General features: G+C 39.7%; 1 protein-coding gene across 19 annotated transcripts in view; it reads right to left on the bottom strand.

Moving 5' to 3' along the window:
- Positions 1 to 19,209, bottom strand: part of SIPA1L1 (signal induced proliferation associated 1 like 1) — a 335,407-nt gene that overhangs the window by 131,819 nt on the left and 184,379 nt on the right. For 18 of the 19 annotated variants that reach the window (XM_081047663.1, XM_081047664.1, XM_081047665.1 and 15 more), the window contains one exon: positions 4,706 to 6,505. In XM_081047663.1, coding sequence (XP_080903789.1) covers positions 4,706 to 6,203 — 1,498 coding nt within the window. In that variant the 5' untranslated portion in view covers positions 6,204 to 6,505. Of the gene's footprint in view, positions 1 to 4,705; positions 6,506 to 9,093; positions 9,189 to 19,209 lie in introns of those variants that run through there. The other variant, XM_081047681.1, reaches the window with a different exon arrangement.

Raw genomic sequence — 19,209 nt, 5'->3', positions numbered from 1 at the left:
GGACGTTACAACAGCAACTGAAATCCCACTTGTCTGACGATCCTGGCCGAACTCGATTTGTGTGTGGGTGTGTGCGTGCACACACAGGTGTGTGGTGGGATGAGGAGAGGTGGCGGTGTAGGAGGAGGAAGGCGAACAATAAAAAATAATCCAATCTGGTGGCTTAGTTATCAGAAGCCTAAACAGGTGCACAAGCATTGGTTTTCCCTCTCTTCAGGAGTGGGAAAATATTCTTAGATGCGCTTCCGACCAGATAATGGCAGTATCTCCCGGCTGCTGGGCAGCAGGGAGAGACCCTTCCTTGACAAGGCATTTTCAGTAACTTGTTGAGAGTGACACCCCACCTAGCAGCAGATAAGCCAATCAACATTTTGATCAACAGAGCAACAAACACCACTGCCAAGGCAACCCGTGGGCTCTTTTCCATTAATGCATCTCCTGAATGGGATTCAGGGAGGTCATGCCTCAAAGATTGTGTACTCAGTGCGAAATTGAAAACGTCCCATGTGGCCTTAGCAAACGAGGTGAGTAATGGCTAGGAAAAACGTCGCTTCCTAAATAAGCCATGTCAGCTATAAGTAACATAATTATCCTATAACTTAGTATTTTCCACATATAAATTTCCTTGGTTCTTTGATCATGGTAACTACGAAAATAAAAGCTAAATATAAACCAAATATGTACTAAAAGGGAGATGACCAGATTAGTTTTAACGTTATCCTCCGGCCTGGTCTGTGCCTCTCTTGGAAGGCTGTGGCTGTATCACTTGGACCGATCACAGTAACAGCTTCACCTTGGGGTCCTAGGACCATTAAGTGAGGAGAGCTGCATAAACACAAAGTAATAACACCATAAATGTTAGCTGTATTACTACTGTCTTTTAATCCTGGGCGAGTCCCCATAGAAACATCACACACACTAGCACAACAGCAACGGGAAGTGAACAGAAGAAAGGACTGCAAAGAAGAACAGTAATGGTGTGTTGCTTATTTTAATAAGTGCAAACAGTGGGATTCCTCTATCGGTCTAGCATCTTTCCAGCGACGGGCTGGGCTTGCATGTTGAAGTCAAATGTCCTCTAAAGTCTAACTTTTCAAAATAACGATGTTTTTAAAAACCATGTGATATTAAAAGGTGACTGCAGCCTCACCAGCCAAATACAACCACATTTGACATATAATGTCGACTACAGAGTATATGTCAGTAAAGTGATTTTTTTTTTTGTACCACCACAGAGACTTAGCCAGAATGAAGTCAGGAATGCATTAAACAGAATGGAAAATATATGGGGAAACAGAGGTTAAAGTGACAAGCAGGTCAGGAGCGCTACACCCGTTGCTGGAAGATAAATTACATCTGACACAGATGGACTCCTTCAACAGGATGACTCACTTTAAAGTTCTGATTAGGAAAAATGAGTTAGTGTACTAATTTCAGTGAACGAAGTTGTATACAAAAAATTGTTAAGACAGAATCAGTTGACTATTTTATACAGTGATAAAAAGTGTAGATGTCATATGTGTTCTAATATACAGTGATACGTTAGGAGCTTAATTTCAGCTTCAAATGATATTGAGTCATAATTTGTTGTATATTATCATATTGTGATAAATGACCTGCCTGATTTGGAAGTGCTAAGTTGCGTGGCAAGAAAACACAGCTGGCATTCTCTGTCACTGCCCTCCATGGAACCAACTTCCTGGCTTAACTACTGTTCGCAGTTCCCTCTGTAAACCAGGATGACGAATGTCCAGCGGCACCAACCAGCAATCTCTAGTGCCTCACACACAGAATTTCTGCTCCCACCAGCTGGACTTCATGCTGACAAAGAGTCGGCTGTGTCTTCCCAAACCTGTTTATGCCAGTTGACTTGCTACTGTAATTATGAAATTTAATTAAACGTTATGAAAGCTGATGGAATATGAGCTCAAAAGATAAATCTTGTTTCTACTAAAAACTAAGTAGGAGGCTTTGGAAAGACTTAATAAAGGCAAGTCACTGAAGAGAAAACTGTTGGATTAGAAGTGGGTGGGACAAATATAAAAAAATGAGAAAAAAAATATGAAACCTAAGATTCTGTAAGAGTCAGCTTGCTTGGCTAGTGTCTATGTGTTTGCTCTTGTGGTTTATACTATTAACACAATGTAGAATTCAAAATAGTAGAATCACTGTCACAGTAAAGCCCTGGGCCTCACAAGAGTTTGGCAAATATATTTTTATATATTTTAATGAAAATCAAACATTTTGAATATGTACATTTTTTAAAAGATGTAACTGATACTTTCAAGTAGCCAGTTCCAATTATGTTGAACAAGAGGGTGTCTTCCACGCTTCAAATTAGAAACTACTTTGGACTAGCAGCTTTTAAATTTATGAAGTGTCATAAACTCACCTGGGTTACTCTGGAACATAAGCGTTCAAATTTTTATCCCATACTTTGGAAAGATAAAAATACTTTAAATAAATTTCTACCAGATTTAAACAAAAATATACTCCTTCCCTTTAGACTAATATAGTAGAAAGCAGACAGAACACAGCGGTTAGGACAGAGCTCTGGTCGGACACATCAAAAGTGGAATCCTGGTGCCAACATTACTAGCTCCACGACAGCTTAACCATCAAGGTCACTTCTGCCCAGTGTCTGCATCTGGTAAATGCCATCAATAATCATACCTACCTCAATGGGAAGAGAGAGGCTGACATGAGAAAATGCATGTCATAGCAAATGCTTAGCAAAATTTCTGGTACATAATAAGTACTCAAAAATGTTCATTATTAATATTATCATAGTGACTAAGAGGGGAAAAAAATGCCCCTTACTACATAAATAAGATTATAACTATGTTCTCTCTCTCTCTTACAGTGAACTCAATGTATTGGTTTTTAGCAAGATGGCCTCCACCTATAGACAGCTTCTCAAATACATGTGGAAAATTTCCCCCAGGGTGCAATAAACCAGGTGTTCTCAGAAAGGAGCAATTTTACCTCCTAAGGAATATTTGGCAATGCCTGAAAATATTTAAGTTCATCACAGCCGGAGTGGGGGCATGGGACACCTGTTGGCATCTAGGGTGTAGAGGCCAGGGACGCTGCTAAACATCCTGCAATGCATAGGACAGCACCCCTTCCAACAAGAACTATCTGGCCCCAAATGCCAAGATGGCAACATTGAAAAACCCTGTATCTTAAAGGACAGTATAAGAAGGAAGTGATTTCTGAAATCTTAACTCTAGAAAATTATTCTGCGAGAATAAAGATTGCTTAAAATTGAAGTTGGGGTTTTCATTATCATATTGACTCCAGGACCCCTACCACAAAAATTCAGGAGACATAGATACTCAGTAACAAGACAAGACTCTTTTGGTCAATAAGCCCTTGTGAATAGGGTCTATCATGTAATAATCTTATGATAAATTTTATTCTAAAGTGGGTAATGTCATAAAGCTATAATGAGTTGTAGAAATGCAACTTCATTTGGAAGAATAAATGTAAGTAAGATTCAAAAATCCCAAAACAACCTTAAAAATAAATAAATAAATAAAAACCAAAAAAAAAAACCCCAAAAAACAAAAATCCCAAAACAGTAGGTGGGAAATCCAAACATTGCTGTGGTCCTTCGCATAGAGGGTGCCTCTCAGCAGGGCTACAGATTAAGATGACTGAATAGATGAAGGTAAAGGGGATAAAAAATAAGGTTATGGAAGGAGAACTGAGTCTGGGTGGTGAGCACACAATGTGATATACAGATGATGTATTACGTAATTATACACCTGAAATCTATGTAACTTTACTAACAATTGTCACCACAATAAACTTTAGTTAAAAAAGAAAAAGGATCACTGAGCTCCCAATAGACCATAACCGCATGTCTTCCTTTGGCAAGCGTCCTGCTCTGGGTGCTTGCATGACAAACTCATTTTTCAAATAATAATGCTGCTCGTAAACACTTTAGAAAGTTGCTGAGAGTTCATTTAAACTACTTACTTTTTAATAAATCACAGGGCCTTTCTTAAAAGTATGGGATAAAACTGTATACAAAGTACAATCTAATAATATATGTATATATTTTCCCCCCACAAAACAGAAAAGACTTGAAAATCACGAACACGTTAAAGGTACTTATCTCTTCAGTGCCCTATTCAAATTAAGACCTAAATTTGATTCCTGGCTCTGAGACTCATTGGGTCTGTGACTTTTGTCAAATAATATAACTAATTTTCACTAAAATTCCTGTGAAATGGAGAGGAAGGCATTACATTCGATGAGAACACTGAGGCAGAAAAATAGTCCTGTTCTGATTATAAAAGTGTTAAATAAATGAAAGGCAGCAATAAGATTTTTTGAAATCCTTAAGATGAAGCTATATTTAAAATGTTTTCAACTTTATCTAATATTTATCCCTAAAGGTGACACAAGTCTTCTACACAAAGACTATAATTTCATCTGCTAAATCAAAGCACTTTTCATTTTTAAAAAAAAACATTACTATTTAATATATAAGACATTTTAATACCTAAAAGGAGAAAATAACTCAAAAATACAAAAAGAAATACATGGCGGCAAATACCTATTTTACTATGTACCGTCACGAAAAAGAAGGAGTTCCTGAAAATCTTTATGTCACCAATAAAAAAACCAGACAGACAGTATTCTTTTTCAGAAAGCACAGCACAGAAAATTAAAATAACAGAAGACCTGTACTTACCCTTCTGGTAGAAGAATTTCCTGTAATAGTAGGCGCCGAGGTCTACATGTTCCACAATGTACCTTTTCACGCCATCCAGATGCAACACCACGTTTTCCTTGGGCACTTCCAGCACTGCCACTCCTGCATTCGTGCAATGGGAGCTGAGTGCAGACTCAAAGGAGGCACTTTCACATCCACTAAAGGAACCAGAATTTGATTTTGACAGGCTGATCTTCCTTTCACCTTCTCCACCTATCTCATTCCGAAAATAAGGGCAGCTCATTACAAGTTCATTGCTTTTATCATCTCCCTGGTCCATGCTGAGGCTTCCTTTGGAATTCAGGTCCTCGGTGCTGCCCATTGGGGAGCTAAAACTGACTGAGTGGGACAATGGTCCCGAGACCAAGGAAGCCACAGCAGCTGCCGAAGCCCCTGTGGTGGTATTTCTCCGTTTAATAACATTGTGCCTGTTCATAATCGCCTCATTCAAGTCAAATAATACACTCTGGACATCGTAGTGGGCAAAGCACTTTGGACATGTCCAGGGCCTGACGGAGTCTTCTGACCGGTTATCTTCAAGATCCGATGATTTCCCAAGTTCATCACCTTTGGCATTGCGTAATTTACGAAAAATGGATGAGTCTCCGGTTTCAGACTTGGACCGTCGCTTGAGTGGTTTTTCCCTTTCCTTAAAGAGCCTGAGGTTCTCCCTCTGTGAGATGGGCCCATCTATAACATCCAAAGAGAAACCGGATCCCTTTCCCCCACCGGTGATGAGAAAGTCACTGAGCTTGGTTGGAGTTGGACCTCGATCGGATTTGTCATCTTTGTAGCCCTTTAACAAATCAAAGAAGCTCTCTCCGGACGTTCCCTGCTTATCAATTGAAGATGTGCTACCATATTCCCTGTGCAGTGATGGCCCAGTCTTGTATGTGGGCGAGATACATTCATCAAAGCTATCCACATCAAGTTCACTTATGGTGATGTCACTGTTGCTCCGTTGTCGTATTCTGCGAAGAGCCTTCCTAGGGGAGCTGGGATAGGCTTCAGGCATGAGAAATCTGGAGTCCATGTTCTCCGATGGTCTCGTCTTGTTTTTCAGCGTGTTCTGTATGCTTTTTAACATGGCTGAGTCACTGGAATTGAGGCTAACAGAACTTCCCTGACTCACAGGACTGCTTTTGGAGGACATGCTCTCAAGGCAACTTGAGGTTTCTATTTCCTGGCTTGAACGACTAGATTCTTTTACGTTTTCCTTCCGTGGGGGCCAATCTGCAATCCTTGCCCTAACCCCCATCTTTGGGACCCCGGGGGTTGAGGTTATATGGTGAGAACCTTCACTCCGGGGGGGCCCCACAGGAGCCATGATGGAAGATCCCAAGCTGCCATTTTGGGACCTGAAACGCCGCATGTAGAAGTCGTCGGTGTGGACTTTGGGAGGGCCATCTGTGCCGACGACCGAGGCCCTTTCAGTGGCAACAGGCCTCTCAGTCTGGGACCGTTTCAAGCTGGTCATGATGTAAAAGCAATCAGACTTAAATCCCTGAAGAAAGGACCATCATATCGAAGTTTTAAATGGGCACGTCCCTTTTGGAGAACGGTTTCCAGCAAACACAGCAGTTGCATGAGATCTTAATCTTTTTCATTTAAAGGTTAAATGATGCTTTATTTTCAAATTTCTGAAAAATCCAGATCTTCAAAACATTATAATCCACACTAGTTCCTTTGCTTCACTTTAATAGATGGCTTCCTTTCAGAAAAAACTGAATGGAACTTGTATTACGGGGACTCTGTGATTGCCATAATCCCATGCTTTCTCTAAAAGATAGAAGGACAGTTGGAATTAGCATTTGATAAATACATCTAAAAATAAATATTAATATAATATAATATAAATAAATGCAATTGCCAAAATCAGACACGTGAAAATAAAAGATTCCATAATGGTTGCGGTTCACAGTTCACAACCCATATATTTTAGTAAAGCATGTTTGAAAGAAAGGAAGAAAGTGAAAGCATTTACTAAACTCCATTATTTAAATTATACATATTTTAAAAGACTATTAATACTTCAGCTTAACTGAACTGTTTCATATAACTGGGGGTGGGAGGTGGAATCTCATTCCAGGACACTAAGGTTTTTACTCCAAGTAGACTCCAATGATCTCTAATAAGGTAGAATATCCTGAACCACCATGCTGGCCAGATATTCAAGACATAACCAACAGAGTTTAACATTTAGAGCAACGTAGTGTCAGTTTTTTAATAAGACTAAATATTGAAAAATTATTTTATTGACTATGTTGCAATGCTCACTTTTTAACACGTTCCATATTTCAAAAGATAACTTGTCTTTTGTTTCTTTACAAAAGCTTAACATAGCTGGCAAGAGCAAATACAACAGAGAAAATAAACAGGGTTTTCCCAGAGCCATCATATCCATGAGCACTCTTCTGTATTTTCCTGTATTACTTACCCCGATGAGGCATATTTCAGAACGAGTACGGCATTCACCACCACCTCCTCCCAAGCTGTCTCTAGAGTCATCTAGTCCTAAAGCTAGAAATATTTCGCGAATCAATAAAATGCCTGCACTTCCTTACCGATGGCAACCTACCCCACCCTTCGGCGCTAATTTAGGAGAACAGCAGAAACAAAGTGCAGCTATGGCTAGACCTCTTCTCACTCCCCAAGGAACCACAGAGAATTGTTAAAATTCGGAGTACAAAATCCTGCCCGCTAGTGTACATCCTGAAAATAAAGGCAGAGGACCCTCTTCCAAGACTCCACAAATTACACAAGAGGTGGCCTTTACATTCTTGCCAAATCCATGTTTGGAAAGATGCTGCTGAACCAGCACTGCGCTGACAGGGCTGCATTGTCTACAAATCACGGCTGACACCCCGGACGACCCGAGCGCTCCCTGCACTCCACGCAGCGGTAACAAGCACTTACTTCCACAATAATTAAGCATCTTGCTCATCGGCTTCCCGCCTCCAAGGCAGCCGCTTTAATTTCTCTTGCAGGATGCAGCATCATTTTGGAAGACTCGCTGCTATTTAAAGGCTGGAACATTTAGGGGTGTTTCAAAAACTGCACGCTGCCTGCAGAATGCAGGGCCAGCAGAGCTCCAGCTGGGCTCCCAGGGGCTGGCTGGGCGGCCGGTCAGATAAACGCCAATTGTTCTCACTCCCACCCTTCTTCCCCACCTTTTGTGACGGGGATAATGGTTTTGCACTGCTACCTAATTAAACCTGGCTTTTGCGCCCACTAGAGACTTCTGCTATCGGATCGCTGAACCTGGCTTTTGCGCCCACTAGAGACTTCTGCTATCGGATCGCTGCGATTTCCTTTTTTGTTTCAGAACTTTACAAGCTACTATTGAACAGTAAGCCTTCAAGCGGAAGACCGTGCTAACTGTTGCGTCCAAAGGCCGCACATGTAGCCATAGCTAAGGTGCAAGAAGGCCCCTCCTAAAATGCAAGGAAACCAGGCAACTGAACCAAAATGCAAAGTAAGCACCAGTCCATCTCCAAAGAAAAAAAATCTTTTGACAACTCAAACCAGAACTTATGAGCTATTTTGTAACCAGTTGGGGGGGGGAGGGGGAAGGGGCAGAAGCTGTATATTTCAATGAAATATCTTTCAAAGAAAGAATACATGAGCATAAAGAATAATTCTAAGTAGATGCTTATAAAAACCAGATGCTTTCAATGTTTCTCACAAGCTCATAGAAATTAAAATAAATCACTGATTATTCCCAGAACTTTCATTCTCTAAAAGGCCAACACTCCAGTCCCACAGTGATAAAAGCTCATTCTTGCCACAATTCATTTCCCTCGGAAAACAGTTTGTTGCAGAACTGTCTTTTTAGGTATATGTGAAGTCACGTCCATTGCAGGAGGAACCTGAAAACCAGCACTAAAATACAAAAGATTGAACTGACTTGAAAATGCCCAGCTTGGCCATCACTAGTATAGACTTCAGAACCATCCCATATGCTTTGTATATTTTTAATGGGTTTTAAAACTCTTATTTTAAACAAAAATTTCTTCACAATTTAAAAGAAATACCAAGCCTAATTACATCTTGATTATAACAACTCAATTATTTTTTTAATTTCAAAATATAGATGGGCACATAAGAGGAGAGTGTGCTCACAGTTAAACTTCAAGACAGACAACTAAGTTAGATGACAATTTTTTTTTCTGTAATAAGGACCTTCTTTCCCACTTTCACGCTTTCATTCCCTCCCTTCCCTCACCCTTATTTATAGCATCACCCCCCTTTGGGTGCAATACAAACTTTGGACACTGACTAGCATATATAGAAATACATATGCTGTGCGTTTCTTAAGCTACTAGTAAAAAACAAAGATGTCACCCAAGTGTGTAATACAAGCGTACCTCGGATATGCTGCAGGTTTGGTTTCAGACCACTGCAACAAAGCGAGTATCGCAATCAAGTGAGCTACAATCCTTTTGCTAGGGGAGGGTCCTGCCTTGAATTTGTAAAAAAGAAAAAACACAACATCTGTGAAACACAATAAAGCAAAGCAAGATAAAACAAGGTATGCCTGAATGATGGCGGATCAGTAACACCTGAAATCTATTCCTTAGGCTTGATGGAAATAGCAAACATATGCTGACAATTATTAGCAACTGTCTTGATTATCAGCACACCTGCAAGAGCACCATTAAATATGGTAAAAAGCAATGGAATTAAACAGTAGAGCAATACTAACTTACAGCATGTCACCTCTCTGTGTTGAAAGAGCAGGGTATGTAAAAATATTTCCTTTGTTACACGGGTAACTTTACAGATATAAGCACTATTAGAGTCCATGGTCGATCCATTTAGCCAGAATACCAATCCTACTTTTAGTTCAGCGAGTTGTTGGAAACTACCAGAAAACAAGATCTATTCATATCAGTTGAAAGTCTTGTCATCACTCATGGTCTATCGCAATGTAACCCATCACCCTTTTCTGATAAAGCCATTCTTCTCCAAGTGCTTTGTCCTCTCCTCTGAACCATCCCGTCTTTCTGCATTCTCTTCTGAGTGTCAACCGCACCCCTGGTGCCAGGGATATTTGAGGAAACAGTCACTTCCCTTAAGGACAGACGCGGGTGTAAAGCAGTCCTTGTCATTCTGGCTCTTTGAGACACCACACTCTTGACTCCCCGACTCCTTCCTGAACTGTCTTCTCTACACTTCCATGACAGCCCTGTTCTTCACTTTCCCTTGCTCTCTCTCCCCTCAATATCATCGGTGGGCTCCATTGAAAAGCGGGTGATTCCAGGGTGGTATCCTTGGCTTACTTCTCTTACCATTCCTCATATTTTTTGTATTAGGATGCACATGAGCACTGAGTGCCTTAGGGATGAGACGGCAGGCATGGGTACCCTGGAGTAAAATATTACCCTGGAAAGCAGGGTGTGGAAGTGGTTGGATCACAATTGCCTGCGCAACTGAATGAAGACAGAATGAAATTACTTGGGGCCATATCTGCATGGTAGCCAGTACTGTCTGTTGATGTCATAGGTACTCACAGCTTTAAAGACCATCTGTATGCAGTTACCTCCAAATCTCGACTCATGACCCACTCCCCTACACTCCAGATAAAATATATGCAAGTGCTCATTTGATATCTTCTTTATCTATTTTCTACAATGAATTAACAAACAAGCAGAAAAATGAAGGGAAAAAAAGCATTTTTTCCAAGAAATAAATAGATGGTAAGGAAGTGAGAACAATAAATAATTCAAGGAACCACACAAAAAGAACATAGGAAAAGGCATAAAAAATAGTTTAAAGGCTATACAAGAAGATGTGGGAAAGGCATAAAAAATAGTTTAAAGGCTATACAAGAAGATGTGGGAAGGAAAAAAAACAAAACAAAAAGCAACAACTACAGTTTCTTTCCTGAAATGATTTATAATACAATATGGTATATTCACTGAAAGATATAGCATTCCTCATCAAATACTTCCATTTTCTAAAATGGTATGTTGTTAGATTCCTTAACTGGTATATCCTCAAATACAGAGCCAACTCTCACTGTTTAATGATGAATAACTTCAAATGCCCCAATAATCCAGAACTATAAAATCTTAGAGTATTTATGAACATGTCAATGTAAACAGTTTATGAAGTTGAATACACAGATTTATAACACTCATAAATATTCTTACTTTAGAATGTAATAGAAAACTTTATTTTAAAACAGAACTATAACTTCACAGTGCTTGAACATTCGATTAGCTAAGATAACCAAATAAGGCAAACTATTTTCTTTATATCCCTTCTTGGCTTTCCTGAATTTCACTCACATCACACTAAAGTAACAACTCAGATAAAGGGACATCTCATCTTTCAAGTTAGCCTGAAATACATACAAACATAGTGCAATGTCATGGATAATTTAAGCTTTATGAATCAGCACATAACTTTTTAGATTGGAATTTCCCCCTTCTTTCATTTCCATTCTGTCCCTTTGAGAAAAAGCAGGAAGGATTGGGGAAAATGGAGTTGATGAACCTAGTTCCTGCTCTCCAAATGTTCGTTATCTGAAAAACACTGATTTGAAAGTAGATTCAAATAACTTGCCCTGAAATTAACCAATTGGATGAAGAAATTATAGATACAAAACATATATAAGAGGATAAAGTTACATTGGGATTTAGAGGTAACAAAGCAATTTTAAATGTGTCTGTTTGGCCAAGAACCAAAAGAGAGAATAACATTTGCCTCCCACCCACCCTGCTAACAACTAAAAAAAGTTCAGTAAAGAAAGTTACACTTCAAAGGCCTAGCAAGGCTTAGAGATACTGAGGGTGAAGGAAACAACATGAAAATTTAGCAGAACACCTGATGACAGAAGAGGAGTGATGGAATAAAGAAGGTATGGACCAAGTTACTTATTGATGAGTAGTGAAATGGTTCAACAGCTAGCAAAATAAAGGAGAACAGAAATAAATGTGAATGCTTATCTCTTACACTTAAATATGATTAAACATATGAAAAAGCAATTATTTAATGCCAACGAGATAGGTTTGCGGAGCTTAAAATAGGAAGGTGAGAGGTAGAAAGTAGAGTGAAAATAGAATGACATAAGTAGAAAGGTAACAGTGAATCAGAATTATTAGAGGAAAAATAGTAAGTGTTTGAGGGGCAGTAAACTAACACTTTCAAGGAAAAGAAATTGGAGTTCACACCTTATCAGAGACATTGAGAGAGTCCATACCTGGCCCTTGGATATCCAGAGACGAGATTAGATCAATGAAGCCAATTAGTGGTTTTTAATGTACTAATTTGTACATTACTATTCATTTAAAATACATTAAAAATGTATTCATCACTACTGTATGTAAACTATGATCCATTCTGAACAGCTGACTAGCAAATATGATCTGGTACTAAACAACTTCTTACCAAGCATGATCTGGGGAAAAGGATATGTGAGAAGTGGACGCCAGGGCGGACAACCAGTAACTGTCTAGTGTACAAGATGCAATGCTTGTCAACTTTCCCCAAACTGTGCTTCAAATTCCTCAAGTTATTAATGCACCAAAAAAAGGGTGCACAATTAACTAAGGCAGGGACACACTGTATATCACCTACCTTAGGGCAGGATAATACATTTTAGTATAGTAAAGGCTCCATGATATCTGCAGTTAAAAATAAAAACCCAACAACACTAACTTTATTAAACTAAGAGATGTCTTAACTGATTTGACCATGAACGCACTTATAAAAAAAACAACGAACCTTTTTATACTGTGCATTCTATTGAGCGTAATTGGGGACCTGCAGGCCCAGTTTTAGAATACAGGCTACAAATAACTTTGTATATATATTACAAATTTTGCTATGCTTAAAAAACAAAAGTTACATATAGATATATAAACAACCCAAAGAAAGTTCACCAAAGGATTGTCTTTAGGTAACTGGGTTATGAATAATTTCTGTTTTTCCTTTTTTTTTTTAATTGGGAAATATTGGGGAACAGTGTTTTTCTACGACCCATCGTTCCATGTCAAGTCATTGTTTTCAATCCAGTTGTGGAGGGCGCAGCTCACTGGCTCATGTGGGAATCGAACCGGTGACCTTGGTATTATGAGCACTGTGCTCTAACCACTGAGCTAACCGGCCGCCCTGTTTTTTCCTTTTTATATATTTGTCTGTGTTATTTATTTTTTTAAATTAGCACGTGTGACTTTTATAATCAGAAGAAAAAAAACTTAGGAGAAAAATCTAATCCCATCCTTCTGTCACTAAAAAGAAAATTAAAATATGATCTGAGAATGTAGTATAATAAACACATTTGAACACTAATTATAAAATACTGCACTATGTTAAACCTCCAACCATTCAAGTCACCAAAAAAAATCAAAATTCAACAGATGTTAGGTCCTTCCAATGAGATTATCTTGTGCTAAATCCCCTGCTTAAAATGAAATCAAAGAGGGCTACATAAAGTAGAGTACTGGAGATTATCAGATTAGCAGTATTTACAGGATTTGAATAATTACCTCATAGATGATTAACACATTGCTTGTAGTTCCTCATTTACAGATGCTTTCATTATACTTAACATTCACATAAAAGTCCCTTCATGCTCAGAGCCTCGTTTCATCCCTTCACAAGGTTGTAATGACCTGGAACATCAGGTGAGGCTGACTAAACAAAGCACAGGTTGAGCCACCACCACTTGTCCCCCATTCCTGGCACACATCTACCTTCTCATGTACACGTACAGCATACCTTCTGTCCTCACAATCCTCCTTCTGAAGATTTGGGCTAACAGTTCCCATTCGGACTTACAGACCAACAAACCTTCAGGAGGGCAACAGGAAAGTGCTATCAGGCATGGATGGCTTGAGGAACTGAAACTATATACTTAACCACGAGAGGAAGAGTCTACGAGTATTGACTTCCTCCTCTGAGGCCAGAGGGAAAGAGGTGGTCTGAACTGTTTTAAAGTCTGATTTAAATTAGATAAGCCACGAAACTTGCCTTGGATCCACACACGAGGCTCCCCGACTGTGTCACCAAGACAACTTTTCCGGTTGCTGACATGGGCTATCTGAGCACTGTTTACTTTTGCACTAAGCCAGTCACCATCTAACGAGGAGACAAAGAGGGAACATTTCCACCCCCAAGTCTCTGTAATTAGCTGGAAAAAGAAGACGACAGTGTAGGAAGAGACGGTTCATTCAGTAAGACAGAAGGGTCACAATAGCTTATTAAAGCTATCACGGTTTTCTCATTTGGATATTTGTATTCCAAAAAGAATTAAAGAAAGGGCACTTGAAAAAGCACGGTTAGATTTCGCTTAGGCAAAAAGCAGAGAGTAAGAATGGGTGAACATGAAGTTCCTTCTATGCACAGCTCTAATACCCAAACCGCTATTAATCAAGGTTAATTACTATCAACAGCAACCATATTTCACTTAGCAGATTTTAAAATACCACCCAAGGACCGAGAGCTTAAAAGGAAAAGATTAAACCGTAAAATCACTCCACAATGCCTTAGCATTTCCTTAAGTACGGAGTGCAGACGGTTTCTTTGTCTGTTTCATTGCACTCACTCTTTTTCCTGAGTCTTCTCCCTCCCTACAGGGCTTTGAGAGAGCAGGACCCTGTCACCTGTTTCACTCTGACCGCTGTTCATTCCTTCGGTCCTCACAGGCACCCTATGAGGTCTGACACAAAGGCTCTCTGTCAGGAAACACTGGGCTGGCAGTTAGAGAATTTATGGCAGAAAAGCTACTTTGAACATACCTCTATAAAGAAAAATAGGCCTCTCCTTATAGCCTGAGTATCACTGCTAAGTCCAACCCAGACATGAAGCTCTACACCCAGAGGAAATACATCCAGTAGGGGGAAAAACATTGAAAATTAACTTCCTTAGAAAGCTACAGTGGTCATGTCTCTTATCTTCCAGAAATTTTCAGTGGCTCCTCAACGTCAACTCCATTCTTGTGACTCAGGCCTAGAATTCAGGACTACATGGCACCTGACCCCTAAAATGTTTCCTTCTTCCCGTCACAGCAGGAAATAACATAGTGTAGCACCTTGTCATAAAGCTCTATCAGACAACCGAAGCTGAATTGAGGGTGGCCCTCTCTGGTCTTACATTCAGAATTTAAAATTGTGCGTTATTGGAGAGAAGACCTCGTCGGAACCCTTCATTCTCCACATGTGGTGTCTCAGGGCCAGAAACTAAGCCCACTAAAGGTTAAACAGCGAAGGGCAGAGTCCACATGTGAAGCCAGATTTCCTCATTCCTTGACTCCTATCCTATCTGCCACACCATGCTGTCTTTCAACCTGCTGCCATCAGTTGTCACTACAATTTCAGCATCCAGTTACCGTACGCCCCCTCATTTATCCCCACAGCACTGTGCAGGCAGGTATTGTCCGTCACAGTTTGGGTGTGAAGACCCTGCCGCTCAGTAGAGACTGGAGCACTGTTCTAGAGGTCTGACCCATCCATGTCCCTGGCACTTGGGCACCCACCCTCCTAAAAAGCCTCTCCTTCTACTACATTCTGAAAGTCCGTAATTCACTCTACGCATGACTGGGCCTTTTCTGCTCAATTAGATGATAACGTTCTTGAGGGCTGAGATGCATCCAATCCTCATCCCCAAAGACCTAACTTCAGTGTCCTTGAAATGGAATCATTAGAAACAAAAGTCACATGGTCTCAGCTAAAACGAATTAGCAATTAACTGATAAATTAATAGAATTTATATTGTAATCTAAAATGTCATTAAGCTTATCTTGTAAATATCAGTGTTGAGAGAGACATGTCAAAAAAATCCACACAACAAAAATTTAATACGTTTTAGCTTCATCTCTCCCATAAAGAGCCTTCACAACAGCAGTGAATGAAAAATAACCTGTTTGACCTTCCTTCCTTCTATCCACTCATCATCAAAGGGCAAGAAAAGAGCCATAAAGATGAGCAAATCTCTTAAAAGAGCAACATGAAGTGAATCAGTTAGAGCTGGATAAGGCATCATCACAATGAAATAACTAAAAGGTAAACCAATACGCAATTGAGTCAGCTATTAAAAATCCTAGCAAAGTGAGGAAACACATTGACAGGGAAACAGAAGGAGGGCTGCTTAGTACAGCACAGGTGGAAGACAAAACAGAAACCAGAATTTTAAGATGACTGCCATCAAATTAATGATGGTCAAAATCATTTTTATCTTTTACCCTCATATAATGTTTTCACCCATACAAAAATCTCCCCAATTGCTGCCCCCTTTTTCGAAGTCGTTTATTAAATGAATTATATGCTTCTTGTTTTTTTTAAAAAAAAAACTGCAATAGTGCAGGAAAAGTGAAACATGTGTCTTTCTTTCCTTCAGGGGACTCCAACTCCAAAGGTAGCCACCCCTAATAGTTTTGTGTATTCTTCCCGACATTGTGTGTGTGGGTTGGAGACACACACACACACACACACACACACACACAGACACATACAGCAAGCACTGAATAAGAACAGAGGAGAGAAAAGAACCAGTGCACAGAATAGCTCATTTCGGAAAAGACATAATCCAAGTACTTACAGAACCAGAAAAGAAAGGAAGAGGGATGGAGGATGAAGAATGAAAAGAATCTACTTATGCTGAGGGGAAGTAGGGGCCCTCCTCTTGCCAAATTGACACAACATACTTGATGAAACACTTGACAACGGACACATTTTCAATCTTTTATATATACCCTGGTTCTGAAAATAGGAGCCCTATACAAAAGTATCTGCTAACTTGTCAATACAAATTAAGGTGAGCAAATGAAAATAATTTTAATTCAATACACACCACATTCCTGCAGATTTTTGGTGTTTTTTTATTAATTGTGTACATATACAAATATACATACACATTATACATGAACTTTAAATAAAATCATTTTTATCTACTCCCCCAAACTTAACAAAAACACACTGATTGTTAAATGAGAATTACTCCCAAATGTATTAACTTTATCACTTAAACGTTCATTTACAAACTACAAAAAAAGTTAAGTAAAATGCAAACCAACCAAGTGTTCAAAGATAAAATCTTGTAGCAGGAAGTCTTTTGTTTCTTGTTCACCCTTTTCATTTTTGTGGCAAAGTGAAATCAATCCCCTAACTAGAATGGTAAATCTGACCTTAAAATGTAGTCTTGTGTGTTTGCATGAGCGCTTGCTTTCAAATTTGATCATTTGCTAATTCAGTACTGAGTGTTTATTAAAGTGCATGCATGCAAACACAACACTTACGCTCTCTTGCTCAAAACCTCACAATAGCTTCCCTCCACTTTCAGGATAAAAGAAGAATTTCCCAAATGTATAATAGAGTTCCTTTATTAACAGCTGTGTCTCTACGTTCTCTGAACTTTCAGCCCCAGAGGGAAAAGGAACCAGCCGCAAGTACGGGAACGCACCTTGCATGCACTCCTGAGCCTTCAGGAGAAACCAAGCGGCAACTTCAGCTGGAAAACGACTTCATACAATTCTCTTCCCTCCTTTTCATGGCTTATTCCTACCCATCCTTGTTTCTCCTCTTTCTCTTTCAAGATTCCATGTGGATATAGTGTCTTTCAGGAAGCTGTCCACACCCCACACCATCTCCTGCCATGTTACCTTTTTTTACTGCATCCCTTGAGAGGCTGCAGGTAACTTATGTTGATTAAAAAATCCAGATCCCATGGATTCTCTAAAGAAATTATGATTTCACTATGCATTACTAACTTCTAACACCAGCTCTGCTTGCAATAAAACAGTGAGGGGCTGTCAGTTTGAAGTTTACTCACAAAATAACTGATTTTGAAGTTTTCTGACAAAACTGTAGTTGAAACCAGTTTAAAAGAAAGACTATGTTAGAGTATGAAAACTTCTTTTAGGAGAACACAAGCACAAGGAATAGCCTAACTGGTGTTATAATAATCATGGGTATAAAGCAGCAAAGACACACAGATCAAAACAACACTGCATCCCTTTATGCCTACTAGGGAAAGGTCTAGGAATGCCAGTGCTCACTGCTAATGGCCTACAAGTTAAAATAGACATCCTTATGTTGCTAGAAGCAATGGAAATCGGTAGAACCCTTTCGGGGGAGAGAGGGAGAATGGCGAGTAAACCAGAAAATACTGTTGAGCTCTGTAGTCTCTCTTTCCACATTCGGAAATGATGGCCATCCAGAAGCAGAGGGATTTTCCACTGCTGAGACCCAGGACTCCTGCTCACCTGACACCAGCTCTCTGCAATCTTCATTCCTTCAGCAGCCCCCCACCCCCAGCTCAGCCAGAATTTCCATTCCTTGTAAGCTATTAGCTTCCACTCTTTCTCTTCAAGTCCCCAACACTTGCCCTACATCATTAGCTCCCAAAAGACGTCATACAGAACATCTTGATTTTTCAAGGTTTTCTGATGCTTCCCACCCCCCTCCGCACCCCAAACCACAAGTGCTTCAGGCCAAGCGACTGCAGAGACTTGGCTTTAGGATACTTAGTCCGTAGCACAGACTTCATGATAAATGTCGACCACATTTGAACAGGAAAACAAGTGTTACCACAAACACTGAAAAGTGATTTTACAATCCATAGGAGAATAAACCTATGGTACAGAGATACTCCACCTTGCTATGTATTTAGTTTTTCATGTATGTTTTTATCAAAGGAATGCATGCACTGGTTAAAGGCAAATAGCACTACAGGCATACAAAGAAAACACAAAAGTAAAACAAAACACGGCAGGGCTCCACTTCATGTTCTCCACTCCCAGGAGAAACCAACCACTGGGGATTCACAGCACTGTGTCCGCCAGTATTTGCACGTTCTTACATAACATGCTCATGTACTATTTCTTGATTTATCAATCTTATTCTCTGCTGAAGTTCTGTTTTAGGAGAAATAAGCATGCTTCCAGTAAGCACCTACCTCACTTCTCTTGCCCTTTCTATGTTCATATGTATGTATAGATGTATGTATGTGTGTGTGTGTGAATCATGGTTATATCAGTCGTGCACGCGCGCGCGCGTGTGTGTGTGTGTGTGTGTGTAATCAGGATTTATATTATTATGGTTATATTTGCTCAATTGTTTCTTTTTCCTGGGGTTAATAATTGCTTCATTTACCCCCACTTGCTTAGTTTCTATGTACCTACCTTTAATTCTTCCTAAACTCAGTAAGAAAAAAAAATTATTCTCATTACTGTTTCCTACATGGTCAAAAGCAGCAGGTGCACTATCAACTCCATTTCTCTTCCCTGCAGACCTCTCTCCTAGAGCTCTCCATCTTCAGCCTGACGAATCTCTGGGTCTACTGCACAAGCACCCCCAGAAATGTCCCATCACCATCTTCCTGGCAGTTCCTTCCCTCCTCTCCTGAATGGATCCCATGCTTCTCAGATCTTGTATCTTCCTGTTTCTCAGTTTAATTCCTCATTTGATGGACCATTATATTCATTCAGCAACTGCTTAAGAAGTACATAGGTTGTAAAAGTTTTGAGTTTGGGCATGTCT

Source organism: Rhinolophus hipposideros (assembly GCF_964194185.1).
Source record: "Rhinolophus hipposideros genome assembly, chromosome: 5".
Lineage (NCBI taxonomy): Eukaryota > Metazoa > Chordata > Mammalia > Chiroptera > Rhinolophidae > Rhinolophus > Rhinolophus hipposideros.
The sequence above is the reverse complement of the archived record's forward strand: the minus strand, read 5'-3'. Positions and strand labels throughout refer to the sequence as shown.